Raw genomic sequence first — 19,228 nt, 5'->3', positions numbered from 1 at the left:
TATTTTAAACTGTAATTATATTTCACTGTCTTTACTATATTTTTGATCAAATAAATGCAGTCTGGATAGCATAAGAGAAAAAGAAACCTAGTGACCCTAAATTTTTGGAAGATAAATCAAGATTGATAGAGTACAGTTCTTTCTGTCTATCCATCTCTGCTCTGCTCTGCCATGAGCTCTATCAGGCAGTCAACACAAACTCTTGCATTGATTGACAGCAGAGGCCATTGTCACTCATGTGAGGCTGTACACCTGTGGCGCTCCAACTCTTGAATCAATTCCTTCCAGTTCTCCATAAGTCACTTCACCCCAGCATATACGAGTCCCTGCCTGCTATCAATCAAAAGAGCTGGATCTGTCAATATTACGACAAGGAGTGACATTTTTGGTGTTGCTAGGAGTAAAACGAGCCAGGTTGGTGAGGAGGAAAACATGCAGAATTTGCCAACTTGATTTTAAGTTCAACAGCAACAGTCTCAATCTCCTAATTATACCCTATTTTATTTATTTTTTAAAGCATGACTCTCATTCACACGTTTTGCTTTCTTAGCCATGTACTTAAATAAAGAAAGGAAGTCAGTCGCTATTAGCCTTCATGTACATAAAATATCTGTAACAGTACTTGAGAGCGATCTAGTGGTCAAATAATGTGACTACAACAAACAGTTCATAAAGTCAACACATGAAATTGCCATAGTAATAATCCAATCATTTATTCTAACCACCACCACCACCACCAAAACGATTTTCCACTCATTTAATCTTTTGTCATGTAAAAAAAACACCATTATTTAGCATTTTTATGAAAGTACAGAGAATGTACTTTGCTGAGAAAAAAAAAAAACTGGATTAAATGGGTTGGACCAGCTAAAATGTGCCCAAAATCCTAAAACTGCCCAACAGACCAGCCAGCAAGACAAAATCTTAGGCTGGCTTAAGTGTTTGTTTGTTTTTCTTAGCGGAGTACACTCAGGATGTTGGTTAGTATCTGGTGGATGGTCCTCATGTGTTTGGTGAAGATTTTTTTTGTATCTATATTCAACATGGCACAGAGTAAGGTAAAGCATTTAGCTCCCTAAAGAGTATGAGTAAGCCTGACTTTAAATAGCTCTGAATCAAAATTTTACTCAAGTGTAGATTATCATATAGCTAAAAAATTAAAAAAGCATTGGTTGCATCAAAGTAACTTTTCTCAAGTTCAGACTTCGATCTTAAACCTCCTGCATCAAAACGGGAGGAGGATCTGAAACTCGGCTTCACTGACATCACAATTTAAGACAGTGGCTTTGAACAGTTCAAAATGATTCATAATAGAAACACACTACTGACAAGTCTCACACAGGGTATGTGAGCAACAGAACAAGCATTTTCTCAAGTTTGCATCTGCATACAAGTCCAAAGATCTGTATGCAGATGAATGATTTTACATTTCTAAATACTGAAGTTAACAAAACAATTTTCAATGGTTTTTATTGACCTTGTACAGCTAAACCTTTCTAAGGAACATCCCTTAAATGAATCTTGAGAATAGGTCAATCACCTATAACATAATTAGCCATTATATTTACACATCAAAGTTTACATACTACAATTACCTGAATGTTAAAAAAGATTTTTAGGTAACACTAGACAATAAATTCCAACTTAACATTAAAGCAATAGCTAGCATGGACAAACACTGAATAATACTTTTACAGCATTTATTAATTGAAGTAATTTTTATATATACTAATACAAGTTTAACATTCAAAAACTGTTTAACTTATTGCACTATAAACTAAATTAAATTAATTTCGATATTTATAAATGAACATTATTAAGATACAAAATTCTATAAAAATACCATCAATTAATTCATGCCACCTGATAAATACATTAAGGTTAACCAACTGAACCTTACTGAAAAGGGTTAGCAGTTTATCATTTCTCACTTTGACAGTTCAGTATTTAGTAGAACAGTATGTTATGTGTTCAGTGCTGAAATTAATGGGGATGAAGATTAATATTCTTTATGACAAGCTCAGTTATACGAAGAGTAAACTGGTGTGCTCACAACTGCAGAGCAAGTACATAAAGAGAAGTAATAAAAATCCAAGATGTCCTCTTCAAATCCTCTTAATAGTCACCAGTTTTACATCTGAATGATGTCCTTAACTATTTCCTGATTCAGGAAAGGCACAAAACATTTCCAGCCTGAGTGATTAGGGGTCCCATTCCATGGAAAAGAAATATTAATTTCTTCACATAGCATCAACCAGAATATAAGAAGATTGTGACATCACTTCCTGTCAGCCTAGTAGCCGTTTCCTTTTTCTTAAATCTTAGGAGAAGTGTATCCCAGCGGAGTTGAATGCATGAAGAAGCCTACCGTAAAATATGGATGCAGAAAAGATGCTTAACGAAACACCCCCCAAAGAATAAGCAATAAAAGTATTTTTTATGAAGTGAAGTGTCATACTTACACCATAAAATCATCTATATCCATGGAACGTGCTCTCTTGTTGCTAAAATGTGACTCTTGAAGGATGCTTTCAATTTTCTGAGTGATACTGAAATCTTGTTGCACTTCCTGCAATACAGTTTGGAAATGTATTTTAATGCATCTTAATTAAAAGTATCTTTATTTAAGGCCGTCTAGATATTTGTACTGTAAAACAAGACAAAATACTAACAAAGATATTAATGCAATGTATGCAACATGTAATGCCATGATGACTATGAATTTAGGACTTTCTGACCTGATTTAAGACCTTTTTTAAAGCCTTTTTTTTTTGGAAGGGTGAATTAAGACCCGCAAAGACTATGAATACAACGGTGTCTCAGGTCAAGTATATTTAAAGAGCCAAAGTGAAGCAGACTCACTATGTTGTGCACTGAGCAATGGATTCTGTAGTTCTTCTCCAATAACTGTTCAACTGCAGCAGACTTCATTGAAGAAGGAAAAAACGAAAACATCAATTCAATATCACAACTGGCCAGCTGTTTGAATTTATTACTATTGATCGCTCAATAAAAACACCATTTAGGGACGTCTTACTTGAAGGCAGCACTGAGTGTTTTGTTCTTTCGGACAAATGCAATTCTGACAAGACCATCCCATTCCTATAAATGTAGAAAAACAAGATTATATTATTTCCAATAACTGCTCAGTCAATATACACACTTAAATTAAGTACACTTACCTGGAAGTTGATTGGCGGTGGAGGATTTTTGGGCTCTATCCTCACCACGCTGGACTCTACTTTTGGAGGTGGTCTGAAATTGTTCTTTCCCACCTTCATAATCATAGCATTTTAGTATATGGTTTCAAATATGAATAATAATGAGAATACATTAAATGAATCTGAACAGGCACCAACCTTCATGAGGTGGTCCACGCGGGCTAGGAGCTGTGTGTTGATGGACAATCTGCAGTATAGCTTGTCTCCTGGTTTAGCTACCAACCGCATGGCAAATTCCCTCTGAAACATCAGCACAGCACACCTACAGACAGAATAAACACAAAACTCAACTCAAACCACCACTATTACTGACATGGTGATAACTTCTCATCTCTGCAACTGATGTTATTTTTCTTTATTATTTTCCATTGTAATGCAGTGAGTTTCAACTGCTTTTGTGAAGTCATAAATGGTATAATTGGGAGAAAATGAGCCACTTGTACAAATGTGAATGAAAGAAATCATAATGATCAATATGATAGAAGTAGGTAGGAATTTAAGTCCCATTTTTGAGTTTAAAGAGTGAATCATATTTTCGACTAGTTTGTTTACTTTATTCTACACTCACATTTACTGAACCAGCCTGAGAAAAAAAAAAGGGTTTCTCCAATTTCTTACCTAAAAAACGGTCTGTGAAGTAACAGCTTGAACACGAAAGGTGATGATATCTAGAGAAAAAAAAAAAAACTCACTTTACAATAAGAAATCTGAATGTTAACGTATTAACTAACATTAACTAATAGGACCTTATTGTAAAGTGTTACCAGCAACTCTGAAGACAGATCTACAGCAATCAAGGAGAAACAAATCGGTAAACCAATACCTGATAAGGCAAGTTAGCCACGCAGACATCAAAAAAAGGGAGGTCTGTCTTGAGAACGTCCCCTATGAGGATCTGTAGCTTGTTTTGCATTGGACTGCATTGAAAACAGATTTTTTCAATCAAACAGGTGCTGAGGTCTTGACAACTGTGGCAGTGAATGTGTACGAAAAACACTTACGTGCACTGAACTCTTTTTTGAAGCTCAGCGACAAGCCTGGTGTCCAACTCACATGCAACTACCTTTGAAATTAATGTAAAATGTTAATTATTGGAAATGAAGTAATTATGGGGAGAAATAATAATAAAAATAAACAAATGAATCACTAGTTAAAATCCAGCAATAAACATTTAATGAAACATATTTACTTTCTTGGCTTTCTCCAGAAGTTTGACAGTCATGTTACCAGTTCCAGGACCAACTTCCAGAACCACATCTGTTGGTCGTAATGCTGCCTGCAAATACATTTTTGTATTATATCAACACACCGATTATTTTGTGCTGTTACAATGTGGGGACACATTCAGAGAGCTGTCACTTTCTTTAGAAGAAAGATGAATTGCTAGAAATATAAAATGAAACATTTGACTGAAAAAGTCACATTACTGACCTTCTCTATGATGCCGTTGACAACCAAAGGATTCTTTAAAATATGCTGACCAATACCAGTATTGAACATAATTCCTGAAACAGATCAAGAAACATTAATGCTTTATTGTTTATGAGCAGTGGATTCTAACAAACTTTAAACATGCGTGCCCGATAATATCCCACAAAGAAAAAAAAGCCAAAATTTGGCATGTGATATTATTGGCATGACAATTAAACAAATAAACTTTAAACTTGAGAGAGAGAGAGAAAGAGCGAGAGAGAGAGAGAGATCTGCCCTGATCTGATGTTTCCAGCACATGTAGATTATACTATGCCATATTACTGTATTATATTACTTAGATGTATATTTTGCCTCTGTAAACCTAATACTTTATCTTATTTAATTTTATTTCTAACTTATACACATACATACACTAATTCATTTTGCACTACATGCTTAATACTTTTTACATATTTTTATTATTACTATTATTCCTTTTATTTCTGTTAATACAATGTGCTTAAATGTCATGAAAATTATATCACATTGCAAACATATTTTCAAATGTACTTTTGTCATGCCAATAAATGCTCACTAAATTAAATGAGAGAGAGAGAGAGAGGAGAGAGAGAGAGAGAGAGGAGAGGAGAGAGAGAGAGAGAGAGAGAGAGATCTCATCAAATGTAAAACGTAGTAACTTACGTTACGTTAGCATGCGGTACAAAAAATGTGCTTAAATGTCATGAAAATTATATCACATTGCAAACATATTTTATGGTCCGAAAAACAGGCCTAATTTTCTTAGACATGTAACTTACGTTACGTTAGCATGCGGTACAAAACACGAGCTTAAGCTACCTTGACTCTTCACCTCCTGGTGTTGTCGAGATTTTTTCTCAGCTTTAACCTTCGGCATCTTGAAAAGTAATGTCTGAGATTCCAAACTGTGAAATTTACAGTACAAATGTGTGAGTAAGTTCACGCTATCATAAACACGTGTAGCAACTTTGGCTCCTTTCAGCTGATCGGTGATAGAAATTCAGTTGACCGCCTCAAGCTCCCTCTGGCGTAGTGGAGGTCGCGTGGAGGAACCGGAAATGACATTTTTAGAACTGTTGTTGCGGGGACATTTTCGCGGCAATCTGAACGTGATGCAAAGACTGTTGAGGAATATGACAGTTGAATTTTTATATTAATATAGAAGGTAAGCTTTCACCTGATAAAATAATGTGTGTTGAAGATAACTTTCTTATTCTGAGCTTTATATTCCGCTGAATAAAATTGTATTTAGAAGGCAAAATAGGTTCTTAAATTATTGTGTTTAGCGCCAGGTCAGTTTTATTCAGCGAGACTCAAACCTTGCGATTGATGAAATCTGTTATTCGGAACATGTATGCATCTTCTTTATTCTGTTCTAATGTTACAGATTCTGAATTTTTGAACATCAGAGGACACAACAACAATGGCATCAGTCACTGCAGAGGACATCAAGTCTGAACTGGATACTTTCAACATAGCCTTCAACAATGACACTGTGGATAAAAGTAAATGTCAAGTTTCTTACTTGTTTTAATTTTTGTTAATATAATTTATTTCATAAATTCACTGTATGTATATGTGTGTATATATATATATATATATATATATATATACACATACATATACATACATATATATACACATACACACACATACATACATACATACACACACACTCTTATGATGGTGATATACTGTAATAATTGTCTATTGTAGTGTTGGAGCAGTGTTTGTGTCACAGGCTGAAGGGGGATGAGATCGTATTTGAGTGGTTTGCTTTCAGCTCCAGTAAAGGCCAGGTGCCGCTCACTCTTGATAACCTGGACCAGTTTGAACATGAAGTTAGTACAAGTGTGCAAAACATTATAACTGATCTCCTGAGATGCCTTAATAAATAAGACACCCTATGCTTCCCTTCTTGATTTGTATACTGCTTATGTGCTCCTTACAGATGCTGTACAAGAAGAAAAAGCCTAAAGGCTCATCAAAGGGAAGCCAATTTAACAAGACAAGAGACATCAATTCTATCCAGGAACTGTATCCTTGTGACTCAGATCATCGCTTGGTTTAATTTGATGTAATGTAATAATTTTTTTTCACTATAAATGATCAAAGTAGTTTTCTTAACAGAGTCTCACAGAATCCGTGCAGAAGAGGAAGAGGAGAGCATGCTGGATTCCTATTCAACACCTGCCAAAGTAAGAAAAATTGGAGACAGATTAAAAGGCGACACTTGATGGAAATGTAGATGGACAGATAAAAATGCATTACTGATTCCAAATGAGAAAATCATGTATAGCTCAGCTCTTATAAGTAAACTTAAATTGTTTATTTGGTCTGCTCAACTGCTGTAATTTCCAGTTTATTGACGTTTGCTTTCTTTGATACCAGACTGGTAAAAAGCACCAATGTAAATGTATTCCTATCGATTTGTGACTGCAGGGCTCTCAGAAGCGAGCGCTGACCACCCCAGAACATCCTCAGTCCAAGAGAGGTGTGGCCCGACTCACCAGTCCCAGTTTGTTGCTATCACCTGCCAGCTTTTCACCAAGGTAATAAAATCACCAAACATTTATTCAGATTTGAATATGTGAGACCTTTATGAGGCAAAAGAACCATTAACAAAATCACTAACACAACCATAAGTCGATCGACCAATGATTACCATAAAGGCATTGTGTAATAAATAGCATGGTAACCAGAATCTGATGTCTTTTAACTTTCAGATAATAAAATAAATTTAATCTATAAATATAAAGTGGTGTTATGTGTTTGTATAGTGCAACTCCTTCTCAAAAATACGGCATGCGTGGTGGGCGAGGAGAGGTGGTCTCGTCGTTTGGGGCGGTACAGGGTCCTCGCTGGATGGGTAAAGGACAGAGCTCTGTGAGGGTCGAGATGCTGGAAGAAGGAGAGAATTCACTCATCAGCAGCTACAAATACATGTTCCAGAGACTGAGAGACGTGCGGGACGGTGAGGCTGTGTTCTCATTAACTCAAACCTTCTTACAAAGCATTGTTCTTTTTTCAAATGTGCATTATGTTGGATGTGGATTCTTCCACAATTACTAAAACCATTTTACCTGCATGGCAGGATGTAGATTTGTGTTTGTGTTGCATGAAACATACAGATTGTCTTTTTAGATATTTATAGATGTTCTCTCTTATCTATAGTTCTGACTGAAAAGATTGAAGAACTCGGAGAAGAACTGCGGAGTCATTTTAACATAGAGGAATTCTCTGCAGTTTCATTACCTGTTCAGGTACAAGCACAGACATCATCTTGACTAAATAAGGAAGTGAGGCTAAAGAATTCTGTTCTCGAAGTGATAAAAAGGAAAATATTTATCTGCAAAAGTTAATTCTGCAGTGTGTGTGTGTATCCATTTTAACTAACTGTGACCTCTTTCTTTCTCTCTTGCAGGATAGCATCACAGTGCTGGGTCAAGTGTGTTGTGACAGTAACGGGAAGCTCAATGCCCAATCTGTGCTGCTGGAGGCTGGACAGGAACAGGGGGGCAGACAGGTGCCTGTGGATCTGTCTGAGCTCAAAGAGTTCTCACTTTTTCCTGGACAGGTGAGATACATGCCTAAAATTTGATGCTTTTTTTTCTTATATATTTGTTTTCATCTTATTACTAACTGATATTATATTGAATATAATTGCATGAACCAGAATTATTAATAATTAGCTTAAAATTCTGATTATTTTTAATTTGAGAAAAAACATGTATTGGAAAATGTACCCCCCTCCCATCTCTAATCATGCAATGTGTTTGGCATATATTTTTATCTATATTAGCAATATTCTCTTGCTCTTTTTTTGAAGGTTGTTGTCATGGAAGGTATGAACACCTCTGGGGAGAAGTTTGTTGCTACCAAATTATATGAGGTATCTCTTGCATATGACTCTTTTTAGTTTAAACCTGTTTGGATTAAGTTGGAATTTGTTGAATAATGAGTTATGATATTATTTCTGTGATTTGTTTCTCCATCAGGGTATTCCCCTGCCTTTTCACTGTCCTCCTGAAGTGAAACAAGAAATGGATGAAGGTGAGATTAGTGAAAATGTATCAAGAACATCGCTGTTGAGATCAATGCTCACAGTATACCCTTCATAACACACTATTTCAGTGTCTGAGCCTGTGATGGTTATGATGGCTTGTGGACCGTACACCCCCTCTGAAAGTCTGACCTATGACCCTCTGATTGACCTCATTACTATCATCAATAAAGATCGGCCTGATGTGTGCATTCTGGTGGGTACAGCTTTAGACACATTTTTGTTGTGTTTTAGTCCAACAGTTGTGACAGCCTAATTCATCTAACAGTGTGACTGCTTTTATGGACATTTTAAATAGATGGATTTAAATCTGTGGGATCTTGACTAGTAATTAACTGTATTTCTCTTACAGCTCGGGCCTTTTGTTGATTCCAAACATGAGCAGATTGAGGTAATCCAGATAGTATGTATTTGAAATTCCTATATTAACATTTTTCATTATGCCCACAAATTTAACCACTTGATGTTCAAACATTTTAACAGAAAAACCAGGTAACGGAAACATTTGAAACCATCTTCAAGAGATGTGTGGATAGCATAGTGGAAGGAACCAAAGGGTTTGTATATTTTTTTTTTTTCATCACATCTTTATAGAAAGTGCTCACTGTGTACAACTGTGTGTTTTCATTGCACACATTCTTTAATTATAGGTCGGGATGCAGGTTGGTGTTTGTGCCGTCTCTGAGGGATGTCCATCATCATTACATTTATCCTCAGCCACCCTTCAACCTGAGCTACCTCAGCAAAGATGATTCAGTGGTGAGATGATTAGCTAAATGCTTTGAATGTAACTGGCTGTCCTCTTTATTAAGTGCTGGTGATTAATATTTTATCATTTGTGTGATTCAGGGCAAACTTAATTAGAAAGACGTGGCTTTATTTAATAAGTCTTAATGCTTTAACTGAATAATTAAACTATATTTTCCAATACACATTTTCCACCCCTAGCGAGTGACCTTAGCTCCTGACCCCTGCACACTTCTCATCAGTAATGTGACATTTGGCCTGACCTCTACAGACATTTTGTTTCATATGGGAGCTGAAGAGATCAGCAGGTAATAACACTGAACCAACTAGTAATTCTAGCATGAAAACAACCTACAACTAACATGTGAACTTAGATTATTTCATTATTATTCAGTGAATTTAAAAATGACAACTTCTTCTGAGGAATGAGTGAGCACAAGCACTGGTTTATGATATAATTATGTTTTTTGCAGTGGCACGGGCACAGAACGTTTCTCACGGATCATGAAACACATGTTGACCCAGAGGAGGTTTATAGAACAAATTAATTTCTCATCTTTAATATGAAATTACCTCAGGATTGATTAGTAGTAAAATATTGTTTGTCTGTGTTCTTCCCTGCTGCTCCTGATATTTCATTTCATTGTTCTTTTAGCTATTATCCTCTCTATCCTCCTGCGGAGGAAGTTAATATGGATTATGACAAGTTTCAACAATTCGGCCAAATGAACATCACACCTGATATTCTTATCGTTCCTTCTGAACTTCGCTATTTCATCAAGGTAAATCACTCATATTTTTAGATATGTCTATTTATATATCATGTCAAATAAAAGATTTTCAATTCTGACTGGAAAACTCATTTTCCATTATTTCTCAGGATGTGATTGGCTGTGTGTGTGTCAATCCTGGCCGTCTAACTAAAGGACAGGTGGGCGGGACTTACGGAAGGTTACTCATTCAGCCAAACCCTGTGCTGGTGGAGGGGAAGAGAGCAAGCCCTTGTATTGCAGGACAGGTGGTGAAAATATGATACAATTTATCCTTTCAACTGCTTGAACTTTATTAAATCATGTCTGTATTTTTTTTTGTGTGTGTATTAAAACTTTTCACTTAAACTGGAAAATAAAACTGGCTTCACTAGCTAGAAAATAAAATACTTTGTAAAAGGCTGTTTTGTCCAGTTGTTTTCAAGTTACCTTGTCAACAAAATCAAAACTTAACTTGCACATTCCTGGTCTTATTGTAAACGATTCATCAGTGCATGTTATTCCCAAAACAATGTATTTTTTTTCTTCTTTTCTGTACCATTGACGTTACTTAATAAAAAGCCAACTAGCAGTTAAGCATTCAGGTCTGGCTTGATTCTGGTGTGGAATGGCCTTTTTTTTGTTGAATAACCCTTTTCACCTAAATGCATGACATTACAGAAGTACAGCTGGTGGTGAATGTAGTAATATATCAACCTTTACTGAAGGATCAGTCAGAACTTTTATTTTAAAAAGTAAATTCATTGGTAAACAGAATTTATTTAATCTAATATCATTTATCTCACATTCAGAATGCTTTTAAAACATTCTCAAATGAGCTGTTATAAAAAGCTTCAATATGCATTACTCTGAACATGGTAACAGTGAGCACATTTACAGGTAAATTACATACATTGGAGAACTGTGTTCAAACAGGTCTTTAGTTGGGAATGTTTTCTAGTCCCATTGCAATGTCCCTTAATTTAGGATCATCCCTCCAGTTGACTTTACTGGCCAGTATGATTCCCTGAAAGCAAGATTTTTATTACAAAGTTTCAAAAACAATGTTTCTAAAAAAATAAACAGCAAGACGGATTATATTAGAATGAGAAGTACGCAAGTATTGAGAAGCCACATACCCGAAGCACATTTTGTAAAATGGTGGTGACCTTCTGGTATTTCTGTAGGACCGCTTCAGCTCTTTCTTTGGCTCTCTGTTGGACTTCTCCTTGGTTTTCCTTCACCTGTTTCAACTCATTTATCTCCTGCATTTTCTTCTTAATTTGTCCTTTTAGGTCTAGGAAAACATGAATGAGATATTTTCTACTAAACAGAACACTGAAAATGTGATTGTAGCTTTCTTTTTTCAGTTTTATATGAACATTTTACCCATCAGAATCGTTACATCTTGTCAAAATATAACCAGCTTTCAAATGAAAACAAAACAAAATCACAGCAGAAAATGCTTTATAAAAGACTAAATGATTCCATCTGGGCCTGGTTGTAAGTCAGCAAGTGTCATTAAAACAGTAAGTACCAAGTCTTTCCTTTTGGACATCTGTGATCTGGTCCTGAAGCTCTCGTGTTTCCTGGAAAAAAAAGATTACCAGTTAAGTATTCTATGGTCAAAAAAAGTGTTTAGAAATTGAATTATTCATAAGAAAGGACAATAGTTTTTCTAAAACATAGCAGAGCATGGAATGTCCCACCTTTAAAATTTTCAGAGTCTTTTCACAGATCTCAGTGTTCTGATTGGTCAGTTCTTTTAGTGCCCTGTATAATGAAAGATATGATTACAGTTAAGACAACTGAATATAAGAATACCTAGATTAGATTTATATAAATTAGGATTCACTTACTCAGCATCTGCATCATTCTGAATCATCTTTTCAATGATGACATTCCAAATCTGCATTCTAAACAAAAACAAAAAATCATTATGGACACAGTCGGACATTGGATTTAAAAAAATAATAATAATAAAAATGCTTGATACTAAACCATCTTTACCTGTTCAATACCAGTGTTTTGTTGAAATATGAGAGTCTTGCCTGCTCTATTTCACTTTCATACTTGGACCTACAGATTGTTAATAATATGAATAATATGGTTATTTTAGAACATATAGTATATAAACAGATACATTCATAAATTCAAAAACACACTTACAGGTCTGCATCAGCTTCACATGACTCTTTATGTTTTCCTTAGAAACAAACACTACAATTAGCATTAGGTTAATTATTAGTGGTTAATATTTGCATAAGCATTGTTTATTCAAATAAAAATCTGAGCTTACCCATGCTGACTTTAACATTCATTTCAAAGCACTGATTTTCCATTATTTCTTTCATCTTGAGGAGAGAAAAAACAAGACATACAAGAAACAGACTGAGTATAGTTCTACTTATCTATTATTGTATATATAGTATAGTATAATAACAGTGTATAATAGTTATATACTATTAATTAGTGTTCTAAGCAATGGTGCAAGAAGATAACAAATCATTCAAACAAAATAATGAAATAATGGAAAACCACTTTAATAAACGTGTGGGTGTCACTCCATCAGAAGCTGATGCTGTATCAGGCAGACTGTTGTTCATCTCAGCTGGATCAACATCTGAAGAGGGTTCATCATGATGAATGCGACTCATCATTGTATGTCTGTGCAGAAATAAAAACACCATTAATCCCATTCAAACGGTTTCAGAGACACCAGATATGAAACGTATATAGATTTATTTTGTATTTATGAAACAAAATAGATAATTGTTACAACATAATTGACATAACAGAGTTAAAGTTTCAAAGATAGGTGTCAAATGAGCTTTGATTGGGTCCAGTGTTCTCGCACCTCATAACCAATGAATTCCTGACTTTACAGTTGTTTATAATTACCGGAAAAGGATATTAAAAAAAACTACACTCACCAAGTGAGCGTATGTAAACATTTTGTTTCACTTACCGTCGCTTCTGGTTCTTTCTGTTGCGGCTTTTTGTTCACTAATATTCCTTTTTTATTGTACGACTCCGAGCAGCGCTACTTCAAACCATAGACTGCTTCAAATCCGTCCAAAACTGCCGCCAGGAAGTCTTGACGTCACATGACAGTCACGTGACCAGAGTGAGCTTCGAAACCCCGCCCACCTGCATCAAACTAAAAGCATGAGCAGAAATAAAGGATTGTCCGCTTACAGGTCACTGTCAGCAGAGAGCTTAGTGTGTTTCGGAGGTCAACATGGGAAAATAAGGTTATAATAAAATACTAGATAGCTTCTTGTCGGTAAGACTGTATGTTTATTGTTTACTAGGAAGCGTGGCTCTATAGATTTGAAATGTGGCGTTATTTTAGAGGCAGAACCATTTGTGATTAATGTTAGCAGGATGAGCTATTGTATAATAAATTAATTTTGCGTTGTTCTGCAGTCATGTATTATCGATGTGTGACGTAAAAGCTCATTAATTAGATAAATTTGCATGTATGTGTGCATGAATTGACAGCCTTTCAAGTTCATTCCATATGATTCATTAATGTGGCAGCTTCTCTGCTCTAGACTCGCACTGTACCGGTAAACATAACGGTTGTAGTTAATTCTAGATGATTAATGCAACACGTATACATTAACTGTCCTTTCCTTAAGTCTAAAAGCAGAAGCGATCAAAACGTTTTTTAGGTCGAGTCTTTTTAGTGAATCAGTTGAGTCGGTTTGTAGAATCGGTCTGAAGGATTCGAGATAATTGTTGAACCAGTTCTTTTAAACGAATTGTTCAAAAGAACCGATTTGCGGAAACGACTCAGAATTCCAATCGCTGTTTGTTTGTACGCGCCCTCTTCAGGTTGCTAATGTATTATTTGTGGTTTTGTCTGTGTGTGTTTGAACCGGAAGCAGTGATCGGATGTCGTCATGGGAAGCAAAGTGAGTGGCAAGATGGCAGCTGCCAGTCGGGTCGTGCAGGTAAACACTCGCTTCAGCTTGTACACTTAGTGTTTTGCTGTGACATCTCGTTCATATGCATTGTTGAAACGATGGTCACTTATCTGCTTAGTATTTAGTAATTTTGATCTTGAGTGTGTTTACTTGACCAAAATGCATTGATTTCACGGGTTTGACAGATGCCCTTGTGGGCAAACCAAGTTTCTTCTCTGTATATTTCTTTATTTCTCTCCTGTAAACCACAATGGCATCTCAACAGCACATTAAGCATTATGCACAATAAAATGCAATCTTTCAATATTCAGAATATGCATAAGTTTTTATGGTTGTTGAGTCTCTTGAAGCACAGACACAGGGTTTCTGCAGGTTAAATAAAACTTAGAGTTTTACTTCAACTTTCCACAATTTAAAGCGTTAAAACGTCTTAAATCAGAGTATTAAGTCTCCAATTCATAGTCATGCATTAAATGTTGCATAATTGCAAAAGATATCTACAGTATTTTGTCTTGGTTTCTGATAGAAATATCCAAATGTCCTCAAATCAGGATACATTTACTTGAGATGCAAAATAAAGATATAAAATCAGTTTTTCTGTGAAACTGAGCATAATGAAGTGAGTTTAGGATTAAAACAAGAGCAGATATCTGCGAAGGGGGTGTGAAAACAGTTTTTTTTTTTTGTTGTTGTTGTTGTTGTTGTTGTTGTTGTTGTTGTTGTTTTGTTTTGTTTTTTGAGCCCACTAGCAGATATTTGTTCTTGATTTAATTATAAACTCACTCTATTTTGGTATATTGACAGAAAACAAGACTCTGGGGGGGAAGGCCTTTAAAAAGGTCTTAAATAAAGGTGTAAATTCTTAAATTTACCTCCTTAAAACCTCCAGAAACCCTGCTGTAGACGAGTCACTTATGCACGACTGTTTTGTTTTACTGTTCTCATTAGATTTATTCATTTGCAGGTTGTGCGACCTCATGCACCTTTAATTAAATTTCCAGATCGGAATGGCATCCCTAGGCCAAATGGTCAGTAACAAGCCCATATGTTGCCTCAATTTTGTCAGTGAGTTTAGTTAATCCATTATCCTGGGAAACACATACTTTTTATTTGTGTAATACATGAGATGTTTCACTCTGCAGTCTCCAAAATGCTAAGCATAGTAAATTTAAGACACCAAACAATCGTTTTTTTAAACGGCAAAAGGATAGTTAGTATTTAAATATTGGTAGCAAACTCTAAAGCTGGCTCACTACTTTGTTGGTAACATATTTTCCATGTGCTGTATTTCCAGTGCAAGAGGCACTGAATGTGCTTGCAGCCTGGCTCCCACAGATCACCCCATCTGCACCTCCACCTACATCAATATCACCTCCACCCAAACCACCGGGACCCGTCAGCCGACTGCCTGGCACCCCTGACAGCACTGATGTAGTTCGAGATCTCCCTCAGAAATACCGCAGAAGAACCCTTGCCTTAGATGAAATGGACTACATTCAGGTTAATGTTCACATGTTTTTAAAAATCAAGAAAGTAAAGAATATTTTGTTAATTAAATACTGTGTAACTCTGTTCTGAAGCTTAAAAGACATTTAGACAAACGCTGTGATGTTGACAATATAAATGGACATGAACATTGACAAACCACTGACAATAGCATCTTTTCTTTCTTTCTTTCAGCGTGGTGGACCAGAGTGACTGTGGTCCAGTTCATGCAAGCAGACTCTATTTGCAGAAATCGGTTACCTGACTTTTTTTTTTTTTTTTTTCTCGGTGTAAGAGGAGTTCATAATGTCATATAGCAAACCAATCTGTTTATTGTACATACAGATTATTATTTGATAGTTAAGCCTGTGATTGGTTGGTTAATTATTAAGGTGCTCTGTATTTATAATAGTGGAGAGGCCTTCTTATTCTTCAATCCATCTGTCATTTACTCTGTGATAGTACTCTGGCCAGCCCCTCTTCTGACCATCATGAACAGAGCCTGTGTTCTGGATTCAGAGTTGCACTTATCTGATTATTAAAAATGGATCACTATGAGTACTATGCTATTCTGAATATTGAATGATTATTCTGGAGCTTTTTACACCAAGTAATAAAGTAAAAAAAAAATTAAAATAGTGGAGAGGGATGTCGTTATTTTCAAATAAGCACACATTTGTTTCCAGAGCTTTTATTTCTGGAGCTTTTTACACCAAGTAATAAAGTACAACAAAAATACAAAATAATGAAAAAACAAACAAAAAGCAATACAATTATATATACATATTTTATAAACAATAGAGATATCTGAATAATTCTGTAATTAAATGTAATGATTGTCTGTATATATGGATATTCATTTATAGGATTTGTTGGTTTTATTCACAGATTTTTACCACTGTATCCTCCCCCTCTATTGTTGAATGTGAAAACCTTAAATGTAATAATTCTTTTACATTTCTAAATTAAATATATTAAAAAACACACACCCGAACCCACAGAGGACAATTTACCAAACTTTTCTCAATATTTTTAAGATGTAAAATGCTTACTTCTATAGGTCAAAACAACCTGTACATTCTGTTATTTTAGTTTGTCTTTAAAATGAAACAATATGCAAATATTTGGGGGTACAATTACTGTCATTGTACTTCAGCAACTCGGAAATTCTTCAGCAAAGCTGAGATTCATTTATAAAAAGTAATAAAACATAATATCAGGAGCAGAGACACTCGAAAGTATGAAAATAACAAATTTTTATATGAGCACCAAGTACTACATTTGTCGTATGTTGAGCATGATAAAGTTCTCTGCCGGATGTACAGATACTGAAAACATTTTGAACAAAAAGAGATTGACAGAGATAAACTCTTTGTAGTGCTTTCCAATCCCTGTCAAGGAATGGCATCTATGGATCCATTTCAATCAGCATCTGTATTCGCAGATCCAAACATGCTATTAACAACAAGTACTTCTCTATGTATTTACTATGTAGATGCACAAGAATTTCAATTCAACTTGTAATTGCAACAGCAGTGCATTCAATAGAAAATAGACTCTTCACATTACTAATAGCAGCCGTTAAGTATCAGGTGTAAGAATCACGGTGAACAATGAAACTCTCCAATCTACTGAGCAAAGAGGTGAACAAATTGGTTTAAATGGGAGTGTCTATAAATTATTTCCATTTCTACAATTTTCCATCTCTCTCAAAATTATTTTTTGCAAACGACTACCATCAGCATGCATCTTTTTGACGTCTTACTGCAGTAAACAAAACAAAGGTAAAAATAAGCTATGGATATTGTAAGACAGAAGTACAACAATCTATACATATCTACATATTATTGCCATAAACAAGAAAGTTTTTTCAGCATTCTGCAATACCCTAATCAAAGCCAGGGCTTTTAGTATACAAATTTATTCTATGGCAAGTTGTTTTAAAATGCAAATAGCAGGAAGGACTCAAGCTCAGAGGCAGTATCGGTTTTGATACGGTGCGGCAAGCTGACTGCTTTTTGGCATTTAATATTAATCAGCTTGAAATATGTCAAAAGGATTAACAAGAGTCCAATCTGCTCCATGCATACCAATATCCAACAATGGTAAAGAACTTAAGACAGTGAGCTTAACATAAAGAGAGGTAAAAAGTCATTAACAAATGAGCTCAATTAACATTCAGGTGTTCTCAGTACCCCTGGCAGCTATAAAATATACATAATGCATAGCTGAAAATAAAAAATAACACTGGTTCAATCGGTACTAAAGCGCTTGCAGTTTAGAGCACCAGCAAAAGTTATTGATGATTTGTATAAAAATAAAAAAACAACCTGTGATAGTGAGTAGCATTTAAATAGCTTTGTAAGCTCAAAGGGGAATCATAAACATCACTTCTCAAAGTCTAATATTTATACAAAACTTATGATAATACTGTAAAGTGCAGATGACTGCCCTATAGAGCCTATCTGTCTAATATAATGTTATTGGAGGTTACATTTCTATTCGCGTGCCAAATCTTGGACAAAAAGAAACCTTTGGGGACTGTAAAAAAAAAAAAATATATATATATATATATATATATCTATATATATTTTTTTTTTTTTTTTTTTTTTTTTTTTTTTACAGTGCACAGCTGAAAAAAAAAATCTGTGTTAATTTCAGTCATGCTACTTGAGAATTAAGAAAAAAAAATGTTTCCGGCAAAATTTGGGAAACAAAAAATAAAAATACAAAAAAAAAAAAGAATAAGAAGCATCAACCCCGAAAAACAAGCTATTAAATGTTTGGACTACCACAATAAATTGAGTTATTAAAGCTTACATTTAAAAACATCCTAACTCTAACACCAACCCAATAATGAGATCCAAAACCCTATTTAGATAATAAAAAACATGGATACCTCAAGGATTCTTTAAAAAAAAAAAAAAAAAAAAAAAAAAAAAAAAAAAAAAAAAAAAAAAAAAAAAAAAAAAACTCAGCAACTAGAAGTGCTCTTTGTTTAAACACGCAAGTCTTTTGCTCCAAAGAAATCACTATTTTCAATTACAAAACCAGTTTCCTGATATACAAAATGCTACATTTCCCAAGGCTTAGTCTATCTTGGGTGGTGTAAACACTGAAAAAAGTACCAATTTTTGAAACAAACACATACATGAAAAATCCTAAAACGACAACAATGAAAAATGACAGCAACTTCTTCGTGAGACAGTAAAACAAAGATGCTAGTGTTGGGATGAGTACAGTAAGAGACCACGGCTCTCTGCTCCAGCATTTAGGTTTAACTGTATATCACTGAAGACAAAGGATATTAAATATCTGAAGGACCAGAAAAATAAATGGCTATTTAAACTCTTGAGAAATCAAGATTTCTTAGCTCTGTACAATAAAGACATCACTGATGTCATATTACAAAAACAAAAAAAAACCTACCAAAAAGTATTCATATATATATTTATATATATAGACACATATTATTATTTTTTTTAATTTAAAAAAAGAACTAATATTCAGTGAGCGGATGAATGTATCTGGATGGCAGAAGGGAGTCAGTCGGACTGAAGTGCAGTGTGTTGGTGGTGT

The 19,228-nt window shown here is 34.9% G+C and overlaps 5 protein-coding genes across 9 annotated transcripts in view; 2 read left to right on the top strand and 3 right to left on the bottom strand.

Moving 5' to 3' along the window:
* Positions 1-694: 694 nt before the first annotated feature.
* dimt1l (DIM1 dimethyladenosine transferase 1-like (S. cerevisiae)) lies at positions 695-5,684 on the bottom strand. Of its 2 annotated transcripts, none has more exons than XM_042761951.1 (12): positions 5,493-5,684; positions 4,653-4,726; positions 4,411-4,497; positions 4,223-4,284; positions 4,045-4,138; positions 3,840-3,889; positions 3,360-3,483; positions 3,183-3,275; positions 3,038-3,102; positions 2,863-2,926; positions 2,463-2,569; positions 695-2,364 (listed from the first exon to the last, which is right to left on the bottom strand). In XM_042761951.1, exons 1-12 carry the CDS (start codon positions 5,548-5,550, stop codon positions 2,322-2,324), a joined length of 921 nt encoding a protein of 306 aa, XP_042617885.1. In that variant the 5' UTR covers positions 5,551-5,684; the 3' UTR covers positions 695-2,321. The 2 variants fall into 2 exon arrangements, with proteins under 2 accessions (XP_042617885.1, XP_042617886.1); XM_042761952.1 differs by having other exon boundaries at positions 5,453-5,656.
* Positions 5,685-5,690: 6 nt separating this feature from the next.
* On the top strand, positions 5,691-10,829 carry LOC109080204 (DNA polymerase alpha subunit B-like). Its single transcript, XM_042761950.1, has 19 exons — positions 5,691-5,838; positions 6,061-6,178; positions 6,390-6,514; positions 6,625-6,710; positions 6,814-6,871; positions 7,116-7,225; positions 7,454-7,647; positions 7,848-7,936; positions 8,098-8,250; positions 8,503-8,565; positions 8,672-8,726; positions 8,808-8,932; positions 9,089-9,127; positions 9,220-9,293; positions 9,387-9,495; positions 9,685-9,791; positions 9,957-10,013; positions 10,139-10,265; positions 10,364-10,829. Exons 2-19 carry the CDS (start codon positions 6,097-6,099, stop codon positions 10,514-10,516), a joined length of 1,806 nt encoding a protein of 601 aa, XP_042617884.1. The 5' UTR covers positions 5,691-5,838; positions 6,061-6,096; the 3' UTR covers positions 10,517-10,829.
* Positions 10,830-10,956: 127 nt separating this feature from the next.
* On the bottom strand, positions 10,957-13,347 carry LOC109080203 (centromere protein H-like). The gene is made up of 10 exons (XM_042761954.1): positions 13,201-13,347; positions 12,774-12,899; positions 12,532-12,586; positions 12,402-12,438; positions 12,243-12,311; positions 12,092-12,148; positions 11,942-12,005; positions 11,770-11,821; positions 11,372-11,529; positions 10,957-11,259 (listed from the first exon to the last, which is right to left on the bottom strand). Exons 3-10 carry the CDS (start codon positions 12,584-12,586, stop codon positions 11,173-11,175), a joined length of 579 nt encoding a protein of 192 aa, XP_042617888.1. The 5' UTR covers positions 12,774-12,899; positions 13,201-13,347; the 3' UTR covers positions 10,957-11,172.
* A 16-nt stretch (positions 13,348-13,363) lies between these two features.
* Positions 13,364-16,056, top strand: LOC109087495 (28S ribosomal protein S36, mitochondrial-like). Of its 4 annotated transcripts, none has more exons than XM_042761958.1 (5): positions 13,364-13,432; positions 14,126-14,191; positions 15,129-15,192; positions 15,459-15,664; positions 15,845-16,050. In XM_042761958.1, the coding sequence occupies exons 2-5, from the start codon at positions 14,141-14,143 to the stop codon at positions 15,860-15,862; spliced, it is 339 nt and encodes a 112-aa protein (XP_042617892.1). In that variant the 5' UTR covers positions 13,364-13,432; positions 14,126-14,140; the 3' UTR covers positions 15,863-16,050. The 4 variants fall into 4 exon arrangements, with proteins under 4 accessions (XP_042617892.1, XP_042617890.1, XP_042617889.1 ...); XM_042761956.1 differs by having other exon boundaries at positions 13,376-13,486; XM_042761955.1 differs by having other exon boundaries at positions 13,382-13,518; positions 15,845-16,056.
* A 2,552-nt stretch (positions 16,057-18,608) lies between these two features.
* The window catches only part of LOC109080202 (mesoderm induction early response protein 3-like), a 25,647-nt gene continuing 25,027 nt past the window's right edge, over positions 18,609-19,228 (bottom strand). The window contains exon 3 of the mRNA XM_042763017.1: positions 18,609-19,228. This exon is cut by the window's right edge and continues 394 nt beyond it. Within this exon, the coding sequence (XP_042618951.1) occupies positions 19,195-19,228 (34 nt within the window). The 3' untranslated portion in view covers positions 18,609-19,194.

Source organism: Cyprinus carpio, chromosome A8 (genome assembly GCF_018340385.1).
Source record: "Cyprinus carpio isolate SPL01 chromosome A8, ASM1834038v1, whole genome shotgun sequence".
Lineage (NCBI taxonomy): Eukaryota > Metazoa > Chordata > Actinopteri > Cypriniformes > Cyprinidae > Cyprinus > Cyprinus carpio.
Note: the sequence above shows the minus strand (reverse complement) of the source record. Positions and strands in the feature narration are given on the sequence as shown.

Bases quoted from the DNA above. Each gene is read 5' to 3' on its own strand.
- dimt1l (XM_042761951.1), bottom strand. From the start codon at position 5,550: ATGCCGAAGGTTAAAGCTGAGAAAAAATCTCGACAACACCAGGAGGTG. The intron at 4,727-5,492 runs GTAGCTTAAGCT...GATCTGTTTCAG, and splicing joins CCAGGAGGTGAAGAGTCAAG to GAATTATGTTCAATACTGGT. The intron at 2,927-3,037 runs GTAAGACGTCCC...TTCTTCAATGAA, and splicing joins ACACTCAGTGCTGCCTTCAA to GTCTGCTGCAGTTGAACAGT.
- LOC109080204 (XM_042761950.1), top strand. From the start codon at position 6,097: ATGGCATCAGTCACTGCAGAGGACATCAAGTCTGAACTGGATACTTTC. The intron at 7,648-7,847 runs GTGAGGCTGTGT...TCTTATCTATAG, and splicing joins ACTGAGAGACGTGCGGGACG to TTCTGACTGAAAAGATTGAA. The intron at 9,294-9,386 runs GTTTGTATATTT...CTTTAATTATAG, and splicing joins ATAGTGGAAGGAACCAAAGG to GTCGGGATGCAGGTTGGTGT.
- LOC109080203 (XM_042761954.1), bottom strand. From the start codon at position 12,586: ATGAAAGAAATAATGGAAAATCAGTGCTTTGAAATGAATGTTAAAGTC. The intron at 12,149-12,242 runs GTAAAGATGGTT...GTTTTTGTTTAG, and splicing joins AAAACACTGGTATTGAACAG to AATGCAGATTTGGAATGTCA. The intron at 12,006-12,091 runs GTAAGTGAATCC...TTCATTATACAG, and splicing joins CAGAATGATGCAGATGCTGA to GGCACTAAAAGAACTGACCA.
- LOC109087495 (XM_042761955.1), top strand. From the start codon at position 14,141: ATGGGAAGCAAAGTGAGTGGCAAGATGGCAGCTGCCAGTCGGGTCGTG. The intron at 14,192-15,128 runs GTAAACACTCGC...ATTCATTTGCAG, and splicing joins CTGCCAGTCGGGTCGTGCAG to GTTGTGCGACCTCATGCACC. The intron at 15,193-15,458 runs GTCAGTAACAAG...CTGTATTTCCAG, and splicing joins TGGCATCCCTAGGCCAAATG to TGCAAGAGGCACTGAATGTG.